The sequence below is a fragment of the Cicer arietinum genome, chromosome 7, assembly GCF_000331145.2.
Source record: "Cicer arietinum cultivar CDC Frontier isolate Library 1 chromosome 7, Cicar.CDCFrontier_v2.0, whole genome shotgun sequence".
Lineage (NCBI taxonomy): Eukaryota > Viridiplantae > Streptophyta > Magnoliopsida > Fabales > Fabaceae > Cicer > Cicer arietinum.
Window position 1 is genome coordinate 47,812,197 of NC_021166.2, and position 17,967 is coordinate 47,830,163.

A 17,967-nucleotide genomic window follows, 5' to 3' on the forward strand; every position below is an offset into this window, starting at 1 on the left:
TACATGACTTATCATACTCTCTTTAATATTTTTAGTTAAAAAGAAATACTCATTAATATTATTAATTCATTAAACATGATATCCGTGTAAAACTATAGTTTGCACAGGAGCTCTTTTCTTTAGGATTTGATATTTGAGTGTGAATAGATCTAATCATTTTATATTATATTCTATATTTGCCAATCCTTCACTGTCAATTACATTTTATTTAGTACCAAACATTATTGAAGTTCCGCAAGAAAATAAGTTGTTCAGAAACAACAATTTTTAAAAACAAAACCACGTTCTGTCAAAAACATAAAAAACAAAACCACGCCTCCAATGAGTATTTATATTATAAATCAGCTCGCAAATAAGCTTACGTTTCCTCCTGCCTCTGTTGAGATTTTGAATATTCAAGAAACAAAAGAAATGCTGCTAATGCGGACCACGCTTCATTGGTTAGGCCCCAAAAGAATACACCAAAAATTAGAAAACTTATTAATAAATTGAAATACTTTTAAAAAAAAAATTAATGAAAGTAGCCAACATCAACGACCCTTGTCACTATTGGGTCTCGGGTCATGAGAGGAGCCCTGTAATCATCAATATTGAGTTAAGGAGAAGAAAATTTTATCCCATACTCCCTAATTATACCTATATCTCCAAATCAGGAATGAAATGATGTTTTTGTCCTCGTCTAAATAATAAAAATTGAAAAAATTTACTATTTTTCATTTCAAGTTTTCTAGAATTCAAGAGTGAGTTTTTTTTTTAAACTTCCGGAGAACACGAATACAAGTTTTCCGGTACACAACATACACTCTGAAAAACTTGTTTGAAGTTCTCCGATACAGAAACCTATTCCGAAAAACTTTTTGAAGTTCTCAGGTACAGAAGCCTCTTCCAGAAAAACTTTTTTGAACTTCTCTGATACAGATGCTTGTTCCGGGAAACATGAGGCTTAAAATTTCTGGTAGTTACTGGAGAACTTGAACCTCAAGTTCCCTGGAAGTTATATTATTATTATTATTTTTATTTTAATTAATTATAATTTTATAACTAATTGTGATTTATTTCCTTTTATTTTTTAATTTTTTAGTTGGCGCACGAGGAATAGACGACAAAATCATACGAATTACACATGACACTGATATTTCTACATCATCTGCGATGAATCTTCCAGAGAGGATTTGATCGACAGCTTCAAAGAGAAGAATACGGATGATAATTGAAGACGATGATGAGGGACATCATGATCATGGATTTATCCAAGATGTGACTACCTATCAGCAGGAGGAGCCTCTTATAGTGCATGAGGAGGAAGAGGTACATGAGCAGGTGGATGTACATGAGCAGGAGGAGGTCGCACCTACTCATGAGGGACAACATATGGAGGAGGGGCATTATGGAGCTCAGGGACCTGGTGAGCTCATACGGTATCCTAGAGGACCTTATGATTTTTCCGTCCTTACACGACATTGTCATCATTAATTATTACTTATAGTGCATTAAAAATATTTAAATTAGTTATTATTTTTGGTCTCTGGATGATGTTGCCAATCTCTAGAGATTGCCTATTAGGGGTGAGTTCTACAGTCCACTCGATGTAGATAGAGTAATGGCATGTAATCTTGCCATGACTTTATTAGGAGTGACCGCAGAAGAGATCTGGGAGGAGACCAAAAAGACTAGAGGTGCGCACTATAGACTGGATTGGTTGAAAGAGGTCTTCAGAAGGCGGTGTACAACAGAGAGATTTGACTGTGCTGCTAGGGCATATGTGTTGAATTTAGTAGGGAGTATTATTTTCGCTGATAAGAGTCATACTCTAGTTGATGCGAAATACCTTCCTTTATTCAGATATTTAGACGGTACAAACAAATATGCATGGAGTATTGATGCACTCGTAGTGCTTTGTGACTACCTCTTAGATGCATGTTGTTATGACACCAAACAACTAGGTAGATATATGACGTTGTTTCATGTATCAATTACTTATTTAATTTTAATTATTAAATATTATGTTAATTATTGTTATTTATTTATTTTTATGTTTAATTATTAGTATATCATTTATTTATTTATTTTTATGTTTAATTTATTAATTATTATTTATTGTTAATTATTATTTTTTTGTTTATCATTAATATATTTATTTTTATTTGCAACAGTGTTGGATTTACGAATATTTTCCAAATATTTGTAATAGAGGTGACCAGGGTGCTGACGTGGAATGCTTTTCCCGAATGAATAGATGGTGCTACAAATAAGGCAAGTACAAAGTCCATGAGTACAAATGTATCATTGATGCATTGACACGTGTGGATGTTATATGTAGACCATGGGAGAATCATAGGGGTGTCATTCCTTTTGATGATATCATGTTTTATACTGGTCACCTCCGATTATGCAGCACTGTAGTGAAATATCTGTCAGATAGGTGTTTGAGACAATTTGTATATATCCAATATATTCCACCATTGCCACTTTCAGATCCTTCTAGATTATTTGATGTAGATGTGGAATAGTTGAGATATGTAATGCCAATGAAGAAGATATTTCACAAGCTTCGTCCAACTACATATCCATTTGAGTGTGAAGATGGATATTTAGAGTGGATCTATCAGGTGTCTCATCCACTGCTGGTGCGACCAGATGGTGTACCCCAGGTCCCACATTATAGTGTACCGCTCACCAATGCAGATGCTTCTAGTTCACAGTCGCCACCTATCCTACAGCAGATCGGTGATCTTATACAGCAGGAGTTGAATGAACATGAAGCTAGTTCACACACTTTACTCTTCAACACTCGTTTTCCTATAACATCAAGTGATCAAAAGCGTTTCCATAAGGCATTCATCTAAATAGACATATCCAATTCTGATTCATCTTCTGTGTCTTGGGTGAGTTTATATTCCATGCTTAATTTTCTCCATTGAATATGCATAGAATCTAGAGGAATTGGTTCACCCATCAATTTATATTGTGTCAATTCACAAGCACAAGGTAACCCGTATGTCCTTATGAGAGAGCACTCACATACAGATTTGTCAGTACCCACCCACTCAACTTTCTCGTATTCTTCAGCAATACGTCTTTGAGCTTCTCTTGATACAAATGTATTTAATCTCTGATAAAATGGATTTTTGTGCTCATTCACTTCATCATAAAAACTTTTTTGAAACGAGGCCCTGACTTTTTTATGTTGCAACCTTATCATGTTGTTCATAGCCTCCCAACATTTACATATATAACTCATGTTGTTTTCCAACATTAACTTCAGTTTCTAGTGAACTGACTCAGCCCTATAATAAAATTTTAGAGTCACATTATAAAATATAATAAAATTCAACAATATATAATAAAATTACAAAATCAAAGTTTTAGAGTCACATTACATACTTGTTAGTTGTTGGGTTCCCCAAATGCATCACTTGATTTTTTCATGCTTCAACAAATCTTTTCTTATGAGGAGTCAACCAAGTTTCTTTCACATAATCAACAAACACTTTATTATCGACACATGATTGTTCAAACATGTGCAAGCGCATTATATACTCTTTTTCATCATTGCAATATATAATGTCTTTCCACATATTCAATATCGACTCTTGTATATCCTTTAAGACATATTACTTGCATTTTGCTTCAACATTTTTGCCGATATGAAATCGACAAAGCAAATTAACAGCACGTGGAAATACAATACCAACTGCATTCATTAACACAAGATCTTTGTCTATCACAATTACTTAAAGAAATTTGTTTTGTGTAACAACCAGATCTCTTAGTTTCTCTAATGCCCAAAGAAAGTTTTCTTCTCGCTCACATTCCAAATAAGCAAATCCAACTACAAATGTCTTCTTTGTTGATGTCATACCAACAATTTCAAGTAATGACATTTTGTATTTATTGGTTTTGTAGGTATTATCCATAATCAACACAATCAGAAACAAATTCAACAACTTCACTGAATCTAGATGCGCCTAAAATATATCTCTCATAACATCGGAGTCTTCACGCTTTCTATTCCAACACACATATTTTGCATATTCAATTAACTTGAATAAATGTTGCATCTTTGTTCTATTACCTCTCACGTGTAATCGAATCATACTTCTCTGTTTATATATTTGTGAGATCTTAGTAACATTACTCTTATCTCGGTCTTGCAATGAGAGTAATATGTGTCTTGGTGCAACATTATATTTTGTTAAGTCATGAACATGCTTTCTTTCTTCTTCATCTAAGCGTCCAACAAATGCATGGCCCTCCAAAGTATTAGGTAATTATTGGTTGTGAATTCCACAAATTACTTTAATTGTCCATCCTGAACCATCTTTCAATGGCTTTGATCTAAGCTTCAAAGGACAATCACACTTTTTTGTTGAACTTCGTGTTGAACTAGCAACACACTTGTATTTTCCTCATTCGTCACAACCTAATATTGATTTATTTCTCCTTCCTTTCTCCCCCGTCTCTATATCTGATCTTCTGATAATAACAGTAACTTTATTTTGTATACTGATTTCTTTTGCCCAATTCACAACAACATCCCTTGTATCAAAGATCTGAAATAAAATAAATTATAATTAATCATAATAATATATTTTTACAATATTAATTATATTTATTCATACCTGATCTATGTCAACAATATTTGTAGTATCGACGGATGTTTTATCCATTAATAGTAGCGGTTTATCCATATATGTTAACATTTAAAAAAAATTAATAAAATTTAAAAAACTTAAAAATAAATTTTAAAAAATAGATATGTACCGGAAAATTTGTATATGAAGTTTTCTGAAACCAACTTCTGTACCGGAAAACTTTGTTTTAAGTTTTCCGGTATTAACCTTATGTACCGGAAAACTTTAAAAAATAAAATTCAAAGAAGACTGTGCTGGAAATCTTCTAAAATATTTTTTAGAAGTTACCGAAAAACATGGACCTTTTGAAATTTTTTTTTACAGCTCCGAAAATGATAAAATGGTGAGAAAAAAAATTAAATTTAAATTTGGTGAAATAGTAAAAAAAAAAAAATAAGGGTAATTTTGACATTTTAAAAAAAATTGGGGGTACAGGGTAAATTATGGGAGAGGAGAAATTTTTCCAAGGAGAATCATATGCACTTATACGATGATTATTGCATAATAACAAAACAAGCCCCCTAAACACCTTTGATAAAAAAAGATTTTCAATACAAAATTTAATCTCTTTAGATTTGTTGGATCATGATGGGGAGTTCAAAAATGTGAGCCAACAGCAACCACACCAATGAACTAATTTATATGTTGTTCAACCATCACTCTTTTAAATAAAATAACACTTCTAAATCACACTTGCTACAACATCAAACACTAATTAATTACTATTCATTCACCATTTCTGAGGTATTGCTTGGGTGTTTCATAGATTTATAAATAAAAACTCAACTTCAAATCAAACCAAGGAGAAATCAAAAGCACCAAGAATACCCTGGAAGTTGCACTAATAAAGCTTTATTTTTATGTAAGATGTAAGAATGTACAACATATCATGATATTGTTCATATCACAACATAATAATAATCAATAGAATCACAGCATCAACAATAAGTTACTCACAACAAAATTCTAATCTAATCTTTTTGTACACAATCCGCCAATCTAAGACTCAATTCACCAAAACAACAAAACGACGACCCAATGTTCAAAACGACGAACCACTATCTTCATTCATCAAAGACCCAAACGACGAACCACTATCAAAAACGACATTGTTATGATCATCCCCAAGCATAACCTTCATCAACTCCGTAGCTTTACCCTTACCCTTAGCGCTACCTTTCTCTCTCACATCAGCGATTCCGTCCAACGCACCGAAAGCTACGGCGTCTCTAACATCTCCGGTCACCGCATCTCCGCTGCATCGCACAAGATTGAGAAGCGCCGACACAGCATTTTCTCTTGTCCTCATACTGGAACCGGTAGTAAGATCGAGTAGATCGGCGAGTACGCCGATGCCGGAGATCTTACGGAAGGCCTCGGCGCTTTCTTCGCAGCCGGCGACCTGCGCGATGACGGCGGTTGCGTCTTCAACAATCCCTACCCTACCGTCGTTGACGATGAGAGAGAAAAGTGCGGGAACGACGCCGAATTGAACCATAGTAGCGCGGTTTAACGGATGAAGCGCGATTGCGAAAAGCGCTTTCAAAGAATCTTTAACGGTGCGCGGCGGTGAGGAACGGTGACAACGGAGGATATCAACGAGAGCGTAAACGATTTCGCGTTTTGATCCAACGACGGTTCGATAATCATCGACGGAAGAAAGAAGACTGTGAATCGTAGCGGCGGACGATTGTACGGCGGCGGCGGCGGAGGTTGAAGAATGATGAGAGATCACGTGTGCTAGCGCGTCGAGAACACCGCGCGTGGACATAATAGGTTCTTTTTCAGTTATTGAAAGGTTTAGAAGCGTTGATGCAGCGTTTTCTTGCGCAGGGTGTGAAGAGGAATAGAGAGTTTCAGCGAGATAAGGAATTGAACCTGCTTCGGCTATTACGGGTCGGGTTTCCGGGTCTTCTTTTGACATGATCCGAAGCTCGCAGAGAGCTTCGATGCGAGTTCGTTCGGAAACGGAGCTGAGCTTTGTTACTAAGTTCCGCACGGCGCGGCGCTTAGCATCCATTTTGTGCGGTTCGGTGTGAGTTGTTGGTTTGGGGAATTGGTTCGGTGATTGGTTTGGAGGGGGGAAATTGCATAGCAGTCTATTTTGGAAGAATATAAAGTGTATTAGTTGGGTTACTGTTTAGAAAGATTGGAGAGGTAAACACGTTTAATTATAATGCGACCACAAAAGTCTTTAATGGAGGTTTCACACATATATCAAATTGTTTAGTTTGCACTTTGCAGACAATTGGATAAGAATTAAGAAGATACTTTTCATACAAGATGCCGTTCATACAGATTTTAATTGTACCAACTTATTTTGTTTTGTGAGTAAAAAAATATTATTTTGTTCAAATTTTGAAATAAAAAGTTAAAAACAATCCAATGATTTCAAAATTCAATCCAAGGAGATTAAATTGATTATGTTTTATATATTTAGACCGAATCAAACCAATCAAATTTAATTTGTATTAGGTTTGATATTGATTTGGTATCATTTGAATCAATCACACAACAAGATTCAAATTAAACTAGGATATTTTACGGTGGTTCTACGGTCGACCACTTTTATAAATGGTCATTCGTAGATCAATTTTTAAAAATTATCAAAAAAATTGTGGTCTTGGTCGAGGCAACCAAGGAGAGTTATTTTGACTCGTTCTATTTTACAGGATTTTTGTGCTGCTTCATGTCAAAAATTAAATCTCCATAAATCACTAGTGTATTTCTCCAACAATGTCCCAAGAGCTTGCAAATTCTTTGAGTGATGATTTGGAGATTCAAATTACTAAGGATCTAAGTGTGTACTCCAATGTTACACCAGAGAAAAAATAATGATGAGTTTGTCCTTGGTAAAATGAGAAACAAATTATCAGGATGACAATCAAATTATGTAATATTTGCGTGGAGGGTAACCTAAGCTAAATCAGCGCTAACTAGTATTCTTGGGTATGTTATTCAATTAACTTGGATCCCTACCTCTACATGTCATGAAGCATAAAAAATTTGTAAAGACTTCATCTAGGGATCAAAAGTGGATCACATGAAAACTCGTCTTATTTCTTAGGAGCGAGTTTGTCAACCTAAGGAGGAAGGTGGTCTTGGCTTCAATGATAAATTTAGTTTGGGATATGATTATTGCTCCTAACGAGCTTTGGGTTAGAATATTGTGTACTAAATATTCTTGTGGCAATCTTATGATTCCTAATGTGCAACATCGTTCCAACTCAACAATTGTATGGAAGGTTATCAACTATGTTTGGGAAGATACTGTCAACAATATAACTTAGTGCTTCCAAGATGGTCATCATGTACGATTCTGGAAAGATGTTTGGAAAGATGGTTATCAACTATGCATATATTAAGAGAGTGTGAGGATCTTAAAACTTTCTAGAATGATATCATTTCATTTGATCATTGGAGTAAATTCTTAGCATCTGTTTAAACTTTTGGTATGAGCGGAACTTAACTAATCCTGACATTGAAACGATTAGTGATTCTTGGCAACTATTTTTTTTGGAATAGTCGTGTATGAACTTTGGAGGGATATAAACTATCTGGTCTTCTCTCAGTCGACTAAAATTTGCAAGCCATGTGGCTAATCAAGCAAAGTTTATTTTCTCTTCCCACGTGCAAATGGTAAATTTGACTTGTATTACTCCTAAACGAATGATAGAGATCTCTTGGATCCCATCGCCAATAAGGTATCACAAAGTCAATATAGATGAGTCTTACACAATGATATATGGGATTGTCATATGCAGAGGCTTGATTAGAGACTCTAATGGTATTTTCATTAGAGGATTTTATAGTAAACTTGACACGTATTCGGTTGTTTGGGTGGAACTCTGGGATCTTTGTATTAGTATAAATCTTGCTAGACAGGTTGACATTAGGAAAGTTTTTTTTTTTTTTAAATGGATTCTTTGGTGGTTGTTAACATGGTGAATGTTGGATACACATCCAATTCCTTTATTCATCATCTTCTTCAAGAGGTCAATACTCTTTTTCACCTCAATGATTGGGGAACCTCTGTGTGTCATGTTTTTCGTGAAGCACATAGATGTGCTAACTTTTTGGCTAATTAGGGTCATTTGTCTCAATTGTTTGATTGGCTATCAATTGAATCTATTTTTCTGCTTTAAAAATTATTTTAGAGGATGATGTTCGAGGCTCTAGTTTACCTCGTTTGATTTCGTAGTGTAACTTTTTCTTTTATATAAAAAAAAAATATCATAAAAAATTCTACCAATGGTTGACAATACTTTTTATCTCCTCCTTTTTATGGTCACTACAAATTCATATTTATAATTATAATAGAGTTTTATTTTTTTTTTAAAAATAACAAGAGAATGATATTCTAAATAATGTTTCATTATAAGTAATTTGGATAAATATTTTTTATTCTTCCAAAACTTATCTCAACGACGCAAATTGTAAAAATATGTCTTATTTAAAAAATCAAATCAATTTAATATCCTACTTAAGATATTCAATCATACCATAAAATAACAAAATACTCCTTCAAGTAATATTTTTTTAATTATTTAATTGTTTTTTTTTTCTTAAACCAAATAAAATGTGCAGCATATTTTATTTTTTGTAATCTTTTTTCATTTTTATTTTTATTATTTTATGAATATTTTTATAACTACACAAAATTAGATGTCAACAATAGTAAATATATGCATTACGCTAGTGCGCATTCAAAATCTAAACTATCACAAACACTACAATGAATTACATATGTTAACTTAGTTCATATGATGTCACAAATTGAGTTCACTTAGACTAAGTGGAGTGAATTAACATACAAATATGTGATATGATTTCACATAAGTATACATAAATTCATTTCACGTAAACGTGTGTAAACTTTGTTCACGTAAGTTTCAAAACGGTTGAAAAAATAATAACATATACAAATTCAATTCATGTAAGTGTTCTTGAACTGAGTTCATTTACATCTTTACGAAAAAGAAAGTTTGAAGAAGATGAGTGGATTAAGATGAGTGGATGAAGATGAGTGGTGTAGTATCTCAATTTTGTCTAGCCAATTAGAAAAGGTTTTCTAGTTGCAACCTCCGTTTATGCCTCTATCACATGGAGAACGGAGAAAAAGCAAGAAGGAATGAGATGTTGATAGTAAAAGTCCCTCTAAAATCTGAAGCAACTCCTTATATACCACCACCGTAACAATGTGAGGCAACATCAAGTACTCAAATGCCTACCCCATGGCTTGACACATGTCAAGAGAAAACCCTATGGACAACATATCTCATCATTTCGCCAACCCTTCAAACCTCATCAACTACAATCAATTACGGGAAATAGACGAACATCCAATGTCGAGTACACTAATACTTCTACAAACACGACACCTTTTAGACCAGTCAGACACCTTAAGACATGTGGGGTACGTGTCACAAACGACAATGGATCCATTTTTCTGCAGATAACCTATCGACTACGAAGACCAATTGGATACCTTCCACGGAAAATATGTTCTTTTATATAAGAAAACCTCCCTACACAACTTCTTAAGTCGTTACCTCATCTCCTCGACAACGACTGGAGGGCAGCTACTGTTCTGGATTGGCCCAAGTCTAAGTTGATCTTTCATGCTGATCTGACTCAATATCATAACCCACAACAGATAGCTAGGGTTTTCAACTTTCAAGGAGTAAACCTAATTTTAACGTCCTCAAGGCGACACCCCACTAAATCCGCTTGCAATAATGGCCATTCATTTTTGTTATCCCCTCTGTGTTGGGACACTCATATAAACAGTGTCTCCGGCACCCAAAAAGGTACACACATTCTCTCTCATTCTAATACCTCTCAATACTTATTTGAGCGTTAGAATGTTTGCAAGTATCACCTCATCATTGAAATTCAAACATTCACCCAACTGTCCTCCTCGGTTTAGATCAGATCATAACTCATATTTGCTTTTCCTTATTTTGATTATACCAACACTGATTATATAAGTATCTTTGTAATGAAGATGAAGAAAATCATAAACTTTTACTTTTGGTGAGTGATAACATTTGTCATTGTTTTAAGTAACTTCATGTGATATAATATTACGACCTCATTTTTTGATACGATCATGATTGGAAGGGCTAAAAATATACTTGAGGTTTACAACATATAACTAAATTAAATTAAATTAAAGAGATGCCATTTATAAAAAAAAATGCCTAAAAAAGAAATGTGATGTTTTTAACTGACAACAATATAACGCTTGAACTAGCACGACAAGTCTAGTAAATTCAATCATATATTTTTAATAATAATCCTTTGATATATTTTGTTTTTGTTTAACCCTAATCCTGATAATAAGACTTTGATAATCAGGAGTTCGCTTGTGATATAAATAAAACACGATTAAAGAATCGTTCAAATTATAATTCGAATTCAATATTTTTTAACCACTTAAGTTCAATTATTTAATTTATCTATTAAAATCTTATAAATTAATAAAGTATTTTTAAATCCTATAAATTTTTATGATAAAAATCTTTTAAAATTTAAATTACAAATCTCGCTAGTCTTTTAAAATTTTATAAATCATTAATCTTGTAAATTTTTTAAAATCCACAAGACTTATATATGTAAAAATTATTTTATAAAATCTCAATCCAATACCTTAATTAAGTTATATATATATATATATATATATATATATATATATATATATATATATATATATATATTTAAAAATAAAAAATAAAAACTTAATTAAGGGATATGTGCCCGTGGCACATACCACTACAAAGCTACAATATAATTATTACTTCAAACTTTGAAACTTACATATAACAATTCCTTAAACATGGTAGCTCAGTATCTTACTATATAGTTAGCAATAAACTCTAGAGCAATGCCAAAACCCAAATCACACGGAGACAAAGATAAATAAAATACCATTACCCAAATAATTAACTCACGTTGCCAATTTGACAATATTATTATTGTACCTACATGTCACGAAAATTGATCTTGACCAAGAACAAGAATCACTTATTAGGTGCAAAGTTCTCGAGCAACACCAAGTCTTGAATTGGGCACATCGAATAGCACACGGTGGTTTTGTTGTTGCATATTTGCTATGACGTTCAACACCGAGTTCACATTATCAGGCGCCGCCGCCATGGCCAAACATGTGATGCTACCGGCGGTGCTGTGTATGAGGGTGTTGTCTTGTGGTAGTGTTACATTCATGCCCGAGAACATGAATGTTATATTTGGTGCAACAATTGGAAATGTGTAGCATGTGTCAAATCCTCCTAGGGTTGTCACGGGTAACTTTGGACCAACTCGTCGACGAAACTCATTTTTTACGGCGGTGTATGCCGGTTCAACTAGCCGAGTGAAAACCGTACCTGGTAATATTTAACAAAAAGAAAATTAGATTTAAACAAAGTTTTGTGAAATTATTTGTATTATTGGTTATAACATAGATGTTTTAGTATTATTCTTTTTTGCTTCAATTTTGTCATATTATTTTCAAGATCATGATTCTCAATTTTTTAAAGAAATGAATGTCGGGTGATTATAATTGTATCTAGTATTGATCTCAATATGGTGGTGAGTACTTATTTGTACTATATAAGACATGGGGAGCATGAATGAAAGTGATGCATATGGTACAATCACATGTAGGATTCCATTCACCAAAAAAACTCAAATTTCGTCGTAATTTGACCTTTATTTTGTCATCGTACATAAAAACATGAAACCCATTTTACTTTGCTTATCTATATTGAGAATGTGGACATAATAGGAGACTATTCAAGAATAGCGCCCCATGTGTTTTTGAAAAGGTAAAAGATAAAGTAAATACCCAAAATATAAAACCTAGATAAAGTAATCGTAAATCATTTTATTATACTTTCACCAAAAAATATATCATTTAATTGCACCTACTATCCCTTTGTCGGTCAAGAATAACAATTAACCTAACACATGTATTATTTACTTAAATTTTTTTAATAAGAGTTATTTGAAAGTTATATTTCTACCCCTCATTAAAATGTAAGTATATACAAATTAAATCTATTTGTAAAAACTATTGACGAATGCATTTTTTTTCTTCCAAAAGTATAATGTGTTAATTAAGAAATTACCAGAATCAAAAATGGTTCCTGCACCAGTGGTTGGGTTGAAGGCCAATGCAGCTGGAGGAATATCAACAATTCTCCTACCAACTTTAATAGCAACCAAGTTAACATAGTAAAGTGATGATCTTCTAGGATTTTTAAGAAGTGGAGTATACTTAATCCTCTTGGGCTGGGCCACAGGCCCAAGTCTCAACGACCCACTAAAGTTAAGTGATTTAAAGCTAGGCAAACAGTAAGAAAATGTGGACTTGTAAAGATTTTGGGTTTGAGCCAATAGGGACAATGGGCCTCGGCCCAAGCCCAATAGCCCTTGTGGTGGTGCTGAACTCCCTGTAGTTTTTTGAACACAGCCGAAAGTGTAGCTTGGGACTGGGTCAGTAGCTAGGGTAAGTGTGTCTTGGACCACACTAGCTGCCACTGTGGAGCTACCATAAGTAAGGTTGAATGCGCACGCGCTTCCACCGCAAGTGGGGTTCGGTACCTGAAAAGTATCACATGTTTCAGATTTGAGAACCGTTTATAATATTTTGTAACCTATATTTCAAAATAATTCAGTTAGTTAATTATTTTATATATATACCAAAAAAGTTATATCTAGATAAAATATATAATATTATTTTTATTAGATATTAATACATTGTTAATATTATATGTGTATAATAAAATATATTATATTAAAAATAATATAAATAATATTAATACTAGTATAATTAAAAATTAAAAAATAATTATTTTGAAATAACTTTTTTTTAAATCAATCAATTATTTTGAGAGTATGTTTTGTGAAAAAAGAGAAAAGTAATAAAAGCCTTTGTTTCTTTTTTGAAAAAATCTCGTGATCTTTTTTTGCCTTTCCTAAAGGTAACTTGAGTGACTATAGGATAATGCTTTTAAATTGTGTATTAATAATTTGAGTTCACGCTCGACAGGTGGTCCGTGAAATTTTCCTTTTTAATAGGAATAATTATGACTCGTAATGAAGCATAAGTTGTATAATTCGAACATACTATTCACTATAAAATAAGGGTATATGCTCTTGTACTACTTTTTAATGTATTAAAGATAAAAAAATTATATTATAAATTGTGTATTTCCTTTTTATTAAAAAATGTGTCTTTTATTTTTTTTAAATATTATAAAATTCTTAAAATGCATCTTTAACATGACTCATAAAATAAAGGTAAATACTTTTCTACTCAATAATCAATCATAAGTTACATTATTATTTATATTTAAATTAAATAATTTAAATAAATTTTGAACTAATTTTACTTATTAGCATCCGACCAAATTCATAGATACATAAGAATTTAGTTAAATAATTTAGTGCGGTTGTTTTTTGTCTTGATGCTATACATAGATAGTATCAACCGATTTTTCTCATCATAAGTTTAAAATATATGTTTATTTTGATATTACCTATATATCAAATATATTGTTCAAGAGTTTTTCTTTAAAAAAATATTGTTCAAGAATCCTTGTAAGATATTAATATATTGTCGTCTCACTAGAAAACATTTTGAAGTGGGTTTATCATAAAATATATAAGATAAGGTTTTCATTCTCAAATGGTAGGGTGCATGTAGCTTATAATTTTTTTAGTGTCAATATATAATTGATATGTCAATTCCATGTGATGTTTTAAACTCTAATTTCTACTACAAAAATCTATTCTCTAATTATAAATATTTATTTTCAAAAAAAATAACTTGCTCCAAAATATATCTTAATAATACTATTATAAATATGTACACAACAAATAAATAAATTAAATTTATTATCTAGTTTTTTAATATAGACATAAAAGCTTAAAGTTGTTTATAAAAGAAAAAGTTAATCATTACACATATAATAAATAAAACAGACAAGAGAAACTCACTTTTATGGAATAAATTTTCAAATACTTTCCTAAGTAACATTATACTTGATCAATATCATCATCATATACATAACTCACCAATCAATATCATTATAAAAATAATGAGATCTAAAAATTCCACATGCCATAAAATGGTGATTTAAAAAAATGGGTAGTAAAAAAGCATTGAACTAACCTGTTTACACAAAGGAGAACCACATCCAACGTTCCTAAAAGTTGTACTCTTAGAAGGAGCAAAAACTTTTGTAGTTGAGCAACCAACACAACCAGTACAAGGAATCCAAGCAACATCATTACTAGTATCCATAGCCATAAGCAAAGTTTGAGGTGGATTACCAATTTTAGCCTTCAAAATATATGTTGGACTTTGTATGATTTGTCTAGCCGATGCAATTGGCACAACTGATCTCCTAGCAACTAAGCTAGACAAGTATTGCATCCTTGCTTGGTCTTTGGATTGTAGTTGTAGGACACTTTCTTCCCATGACATTTCTTTTGATGGTTTGAATGGGGAACATGGGCTGAATGTATGGATTATTTGGAGAGTTGAGCCATGATCTTGGATGTTGCATTTTGGGTTTTGTCCTTGGACTTGGAAAACTAAGAGGCAGAGAAGTAAAGGAGCTAGGAAAAATGGGATTTTCATGGTTGTTTTGATTTAAGGTTGAGATGATATTGGAGGGTGTCTTGTGGTATATGGAGTACTAGTGAGTACTATATATAAGGAAAAATCTTATAGTAAAACATTATTTGGATTCTCGAATATATGTGAGATATGGTGGTTGTTATTGTAGTCTCTAATAAATATATTAAAATTGTAAATTTATTTTCAATAGTTTTTTTTTAATAATTTTAATTATCAGTTAAATTTTTTAATTAAAAATATATTTGAAGCAGAATAAAAAAAAATATTTAGTAAAATTATATTTTTACAATTATAATACATTTAAAATTATTATGATAGTGTCTCACACATTCAAATACCAAAACACTAAAAAGTTGTTGCTTAATAAAACAATTTACCTCGTGAGGTTTTTAATTTTTGGTAATATATTTTTATTCTTTTGGGGTTGAGAGATTTTATTTTTTTATTTTTGGGATATGGTTGAAGGTGTATCAGGGTATGGGGCACTCAAATGTAGTGAGTGACAAATAGTAGTGGTACATGATAATGTGCTGTATACATTTGATCTTGTAGGTTCTAGATCTACTCTTTTTTGGGTAATTCTAGTTCCTAGCACAATTTTTATGCTCAATTTTCCATTGGAAATAAATAAATATTTTAGTTGTTGAGATTGTATAAATAAATTAATCTAGTTATTTAGATGTGCAAAACTGCAATGCAGTCTCTTTAATTAAAAGTATATGTTAATTTAGTTAGTTTTTTATTTTATTTTAAATTTAACACTACAATTTTAAAGATTATATGATTTGATACACCAAAAAACTATTTATGTCAACATGTAGATATTTAATTGGTTTTGATAGATATTTACTAAGTAGATATTTTGATTGAGGAATTTAATTGATTTATATTTCTAACTTAAGAAGCCAATTTATTATTTTGTATATTTAAGAGACTACTAACCTTTAAAATGTTGAGAATTGGGGTGCTGGTTTACTCAATGAATGGGGAGAGAAAATAAAAGATAAAATGTATTATGTAGTGAAGAAAAGAGTGACATAAATAAAATAGAATAAATGAAGTGGAAAATGAGGTGTAAAGAAAAGTGTATTAATTTGTACTCTTATTTTTGTGTGACAAAAAGTTATAACTTATTGGAAGCAACAATTATTATATATTCTTGTTTGAGACATATATATTTTTGGGTAAAAATGATTATATATTGCTTGAGTTTTCACTAAAGATAAAAGAAAAGATATGAGCTACGAGTAGTAGGCCTAAGCATGAATAGTTGAACACATGCCTCAAACTCAATGATATGGGGCTCAAATTGGGTATCTCTATCTCTAATTAACCAATTATTCTAAATAATATAGTAAGAATTTAGTGTTTTGAGGATGCAAAAGGAGAGACATTCACACAAATAGAAAATTTACATGTTATGGGTTAAAGTGTTATTATGCCTCAGTGGAATTGTTATGATGAAGTGCCTGAGTAAACAATACTCAAATGTGGAATTATGGCAGTATCATAATGTATCGTGCATTTTCTATTATTAGTTTACTACCTTTAACAATACTCAAATGTTTCTTTAGACTACATTATTTTGTTTCTCATCATGTTGTATGAAGACAATTGATTTAGCTCAGATTGATCATGTAATATTGGGAATGTAAGACAATTTGATATTTTCAATAATTTTTTTAAATAGTTGATTATGTTAGTGATTTATTGTTTATTTTATTAGAAGAGGAGCTGAATTAATTATCCCTTTCGATAATTATTAAAAAATTTAATGGTACTTTTGATACGTTATTTTTATCGATTCGTGAATTAATTCTCCTATTTTAAAATTTTATAGTTTTAGTTTATTCAAATTTTTTAATTAAAAAATAATAATGTGACATACTTTATACTCATGACATACGATATGGTGATGTTGAATAATTAATATTCATAAAATTGAAATGAAACCTTTTAAGATCTTCATTTTAAACTTATAAAATTATTCATTTTTGTAATTTAATTCAAAGTTAAATATATTTTTAGTCCCCGTAAAATTTAAACATTTCTTTTTTAGTCCATGTAAAATAAAAATACAACATTTAGTCCCTACAACTTTATCCAACAAACAGTTTTAGTCTCTACTAAAATGCAATATATATGTTTAATTGTCCTTCAACATTAAAAAATTTGAATGAGTTTTTACACGCATGTTAAGAACATTATAAAATATTATTGCACAAAATTTAGACTATTTTAAGATAGAGTGAATTAAATATGAATATTTCAAATGTAAAAAATTAAGATAAAAGTAACATAAATATAGATTTAGAAATCAAAATTTGAGTTTATTTTTTACAAAGAAACTTTTTATGCTATTGTAGATATGCTTGAAAACAATTCATTCAAAAATATAAGTGCGCTTAACAAATAGGACTAATTAAAATTGCATCCATAATAATTTTAAAATGACTAAAAATTGTATTTTTGTTTTATAGAAACTAAAATTTGAAACTTTATAGGGACTAAAAACATAGTTAACTCTTTAATTAATAACTTATAATCATTAATACATATGTATGATTTTACATTATGATATTATATGTCACCTCATTTACAATGTACTAAATCGCAATTTTTTAGTTAAAAAAAATCTTGAGAAGGTATTCAAAACTGTTGAATTTTAATATAAAGTGACCA

At 31.2% G+C, this 17,967-nt stretch overlaps 2 protein-coding genes across 2 annotated transcripts; both read right to left on the bottom strand.

Annotated features, from left to right (window-relative positions):
- Nucleotides 1-5,470: 5,470 nt before the first annotated feature.
- LOC101491409 (U-box domain-containing protein 16) lies at nt 5,471-6,844 on the bottom strand. Its single transcript, XM_004510984.4, has one exon. It carries the CDS (start codon nt 6,652-6,654, stop codon nt 5,677-5,679), a length of 978 nt encoding a protein of 325 aa, XP_004511041.1. The 5' UTR covers nt 6,655-6,844; the 3' UTR covers nt 5,471-5,676.
- A 4,534-nt stretch (nt 6,845-11,378) lies between these two features.
- Nucleotides 11,379-15,392, bottom strand: LOC101491094 (aspartyl protease AED3-like). The gene is made up of 3 exons (XM_004510983.4): nt 14,815-15,392; nt 12,767-13,241; nt 11,379-12,022 (listed from the first exon to the last, which is right to left on the bottom strand). Exons 1-3 carry the CDS (start codon nt 15,283-15,285, stop codon nt 11,664-11,666), a joined length of 1,305 nt encoding a protein of 434 aa, XP_004511040.1. The 5' UTR covers nt 15,286-15,392; the 3' UTR covers nt 11,379-11,663.
- Nucleotides 15,393-17,967: the final 2,575 nt, after the last annotated feature.

Excerpts from the sequence above, each read along its gene's own strand:
- LOC101491409 (XM_004510984.4), bottom strand. The coding sequence starts at position 6,654 with ATGGATGCTAAGCGCCGCGCCGTGCGGAACTTAGTAACAAAGCTCAGC.
- LOC101491094 (XM_004510983.4), bottom strand. The coding sequence starts at position 15,285 with ATGAAAATCCCATTTTTCCTAGCTCCTTTACTTCTCTGCCTCTTAGTT. Across the intron at positions 13,242-14,814 it reads GTTCTCCTTTGTGTAAACAG|GTACCGAACCCCACTTGCGG; the intron begins GTTAGTTCAATG and ends GATACTTTTCAG. Across the intron at positions 12,023-12,766 it reads AGGAACCATTTTTGATTCTG|GTACGGTTTTCACTCGGCTA; the intron begins GTAATTTCTTAA and ends AAATATTACCAG.